Source organism: Lactuca serriola, chromosome 3 (genome assembly GCF_051521515.1).
Source record: "Lactuca serriola cultivar US96UC23 chromosome 3, Lser_US96UC23_V15, whole genome shotgun sequence".
Classification (NCBI taxonomy): domain Eukaryota; kingdom Viridiplantae; phylum Streptophyta; class Magnoliopsida; order Asterales; family Asteraceae; genus Lactuca; species Lactuca serriola.
This window is the reverse complement of record NC_136410.1, coordinates 308,306,331-308,310,164: the sequence shown is the minus strand read 5'-3', so window position 1 is coordinate 308,310,164 and position 3,834 is coordinate 308,306,331. Positions and strand designations below refer to the sequence as shown.

Below are 3,834 nucleotides of genomic sequence, written 5' to 3'. Positions count from 1 at the left end.
TTTCTGATATATTTTATATATTTTTTCTATTTAATTTAAAGAAAAAAGAAAATAAATAACTAATTTGGGCCCACTTATCTCTCTCTCTCTCTCTCTCCCTCTCTCTTTTTCACCCAAACACCCCCTTTTGATGTTGTTGCTTCCCCTCTATGGGTGTGCCACTGGAACAGAAAGAAAAAGCATGAGGGAGTTGTCGGAGCAACCTTCCTTACCACATCAGATGACGGGATCGCCTCCTCATCAACTCCATTGCAAATCGCCACCATAAGACAAATTGCCACCACCTCTGCAACTCCCTTCCTCCCTCATTTTCTTTCCTGTTGATTAATCACCCCAAACACCCTACGATCACTTCGAGCGCTACCCCACATCCATAGCCGACAACAAAAAAGGAATGTAGCAGGGAAGAGCACCGGAGCAGCCTTATTGCCACCACCATCTTCACCCCTCACCACCACCATTGCCCTGTTCCAGCCATCACCTTCGATTGTTCAACTAACCCATGAAGGCGAAGAACCCCCCTCATTCATCTTTTGTGTTACAGGACAAAAACAACCCCTCTCACCATTAATGGTGGCGGAAGCAATCGCCGTTTCTGCTACTCTTGAGTGTGTGTCATCTACAACACAGGAAGGAAAAGAGGATTGATCGGGAATCAAACCAATAGTGACTGTCGGTGGTCCTGAGGAGTTCAATCAAGCAATAAGGGTGAAAATCAAGACTTATTGTGGTTGTGTTTGGTCTGTAAGTCAAACGAAAGGGAATGAGTCTTCGATTCCCATCTGATCGGAGACGAAAAGGGACCACAAACAACATCTTCTTTCTTTCTTCTTTTCCTGATTCACTATGAAACACGAAGAAGGAGTCGATTTTTCCAGTGGTTCAAGCCTTCAATCGGGGTTGTAGGGGTTGAGAAGGGTAGCAACAGCCGGAGAGGGTGCTTGTGGTGGTGTTTCTCGGCAGATGGCGAAAGGGAAGGGGATATGGAAGTGGCGGCAGTGGGGAATCAGGGAAACATCATCGATGATTCTAGTTCTTTGACAGGGGAAGGAGACGAACGGGATGACAGTCGTTGAGAAAGATGTGAAGGGGTATCGGAACAGTACAACAGCAATTCCGGGCTTGTTTAACAGCGGGTGTTGGGGCTGCTACTACCGACGAAGAATCACCGGTCCATTCCTTCTTTTTCATTGGTTCTACTATGAGAGTGGGTGTTTTGGGTGATGGATCATCAGGAAGAGAGAGAGAGAGAGAGAGAGAGAGAGAGAGAGAGAGGCCCGGTTTTATATTTAATAATAATAATAATTTTAAAAAGTGAAAGAAAATGAAAATTAAATTCATTAAGGGTATAATAGTCTTTTTAATTTGGACAGGGACCAAAACTACATGTAAACTTGCTCAAAAGGACCACCAATCCAAAAAACTCGTGGTTTGGACCAAAACCCCAAAAAAATGCATACCATAGGGACCATTTTTGCAATTTTGTCATATATATATATATATATATATATATATATATATATATATATATATATATATTGGAAATCATATATTTGGATCATAATCCCTATAAAAACAGACTTAGGGGTAAAACCGTACATTCATGACAAATATCGAAAGTCTTTTTTGCCTCAAGTTAATACCATCCATTTGATGACCCGATGAAGCAGTTCGGGTCGGGTTTCTTTGTTGGCTATTTGTTCTAGTGTGCGTCATAGGCAATAGCTTATCTCCGTTCACAAATTTCCTATCTTTGTTCTTTAAAAGCAAAGTGGAAAAAAACACTACCAGTTGTCCTGATTCTCGATCATATCATAAAAAAGTCTTTTCTAATTATTCGAATTCTGCTTTCAATTCAAGAACTGAAATCAACAGCAAGATAGATTAATCAACAATGGAAGCAGCTTACTACATACGAAGACACCACAGGCATAACCCTAACGATGAACAGTGCATTTCTGTTGTCGTTAAACACATCAGAGCTCCTGTTGATATCGTAATCTCTCGCCCTTTCTCTTCCCTATTCTTATTACTTTATGTTTCGATTGAATCTGACATGTTTGTGTTTCGTGTTCATTTTTTGTTGAATTCAATCAGTTCCATAGCGGATCAGGGCTTATACTAGACTTTCTACTTTTAAGTACCCTAAGAATGAGAAATTGACATGAATTTTGTTACTAATAAATCACCATATGATTTTAACAGCGTCTGTGGTTAATCCTACAAGTTTGCTACTGCATCAACAGCGATATACTGATATGTATACTTTTGATCTCAAAATCAGTCTTCAAAAAAGAAATCAACATTTCTAGTACCTGTTTTCATGATTTACACAGCTTCATATCACTTAACACAAAGATCTGAAACATTTCATTTGCTTCAATTTCAATTAATCAAGTATCAACCTCTGTTCGTTAACAGTTTGATTCAATTTTCTTTTTCAGGTTTGGTCGTTAGTTAGGAGATTTGATCAACCTCAAAAGTATAAGCCATTTGTGAGCAGGTGTACTATGCATGGGGATCTTAACATAGGCAGTGTTCGACAAGTGAATGTCAAATCAGGGCTTCCTGCCACCACCAGTACTGAAAGGTTAGAACTTCTTGATGATAACGAACACATCCTTGGCATCAAAATCGTTGGTGGTGACCACAGACTAAAGGTATATGATTAAAATCAAATTCTCTATCTCAGAATCTCCATTTTTTTTATGTTATCCAAATATTCATCTTTTTTCTGAAACTTTTGCAGAATTATTCCTCAATTCTGACTGTTCATCCAGAGATAATAGAAGGAAGATCAGGAACATTAGTGATCGAGTCATTTGTGGTGGATATTCCTGATGGAAACACAAAGGATGACACGTGCTACTTTGTGAAGGCGTTGATTAACTGCAATCTTAACTCTCTTTCAGAAGTGTCTGAACGGATGGCTGTGCAGGAGGACCAGAGAGGGTAGCCAAGCATCTTGTGGGTCTTAATAAAAGTATTAGTGTTAGTGTTAATGTCTCATTGCATTTAAACTTTTTTATTTTTTTTTAATTGAAGCATTTTCTGCATTAAGCTATGTAAATATAGTAGAAAAAGAAGCAGCTCATTGTTTGCAGAACGTTGGTGAGGGTCTGTGAACATTTGGTAGTTGATGCTGATATTTGTTATAAATAATAATATTATATGGTGGTGTTTTTACTTTTTATGCAAAATCTACTGCTGTTTGAGTATTTTTTTCTATTTTAATTTAATTTAATTTAATTTTCCAATACTTTTTATAAATAATATTTGGTGGGCCAGCATTGCACGAGAAGTCTAGAAGGCACCAGTGACTTCAGTTTTCGTGTTTAGGTGGAACTCGACTGTACTGCATTTATACATGATGGCGTACGTAAACATATTCTAAAAATTATATATATATATATATATATATATATATATATATATATATATATATATATATATATATATATATATATATATATATATATATATATATATATATATATATATAAAGAGTTTGATCATTTGGTTGAATTTAGTAATCATATAATTGAATACATACAAATATAAAAAAGTTAAAAGCTGAAAAGGGGTGCAATAGAAAAGTACGAGTGAATTTAATTTTATTATTTTATAGTGATTTCCGCGTGTAAATAAGAAGCAAAAAAATGGTGAAACCTAAAATTTTCCACTATATGATATTTAAGTTGTTTGTTGATGTCGACTTGGGTGGATCTTTTAAGCATATCACTATCAACACTTTACCAAAAAAATTGTATATAAATGTCATGATGATATAATTTTGGCAGTTTCAGTCGTAACTTTTAAAATATTAGTACAACT

General features: G+C 36.3%; 1 protein-coding gene across 1 annotated transcript; it reads left to right on the top strand.

The window, feature by feature from the left end:
- Positions 1-1,716: 1,716 nt before the first annotated feature.
- Positions 1,717-3,200, top strand: PYL7 (PYR1-like 7). Its single transcript, XM_079032459.1, has 3 exons — positions 1,717-1,996; positions 2,445-2,660; positions 2,750-3,200. The coding sequence occupies exons 1-3, from the start codon at positions 1,895-1,897 to the stop codon at positions 2,954-2,956; spliced, it is 525 nt and encodes a 174-aa protein (XP_078888585.1). The 5' UTR covers positions 1,717-1,894; the 3' UTR covers positions 2,957-3,200.
- The last annotated feature ends 634 nt before the right edge of the window (positions 3,201-3,834 follow it).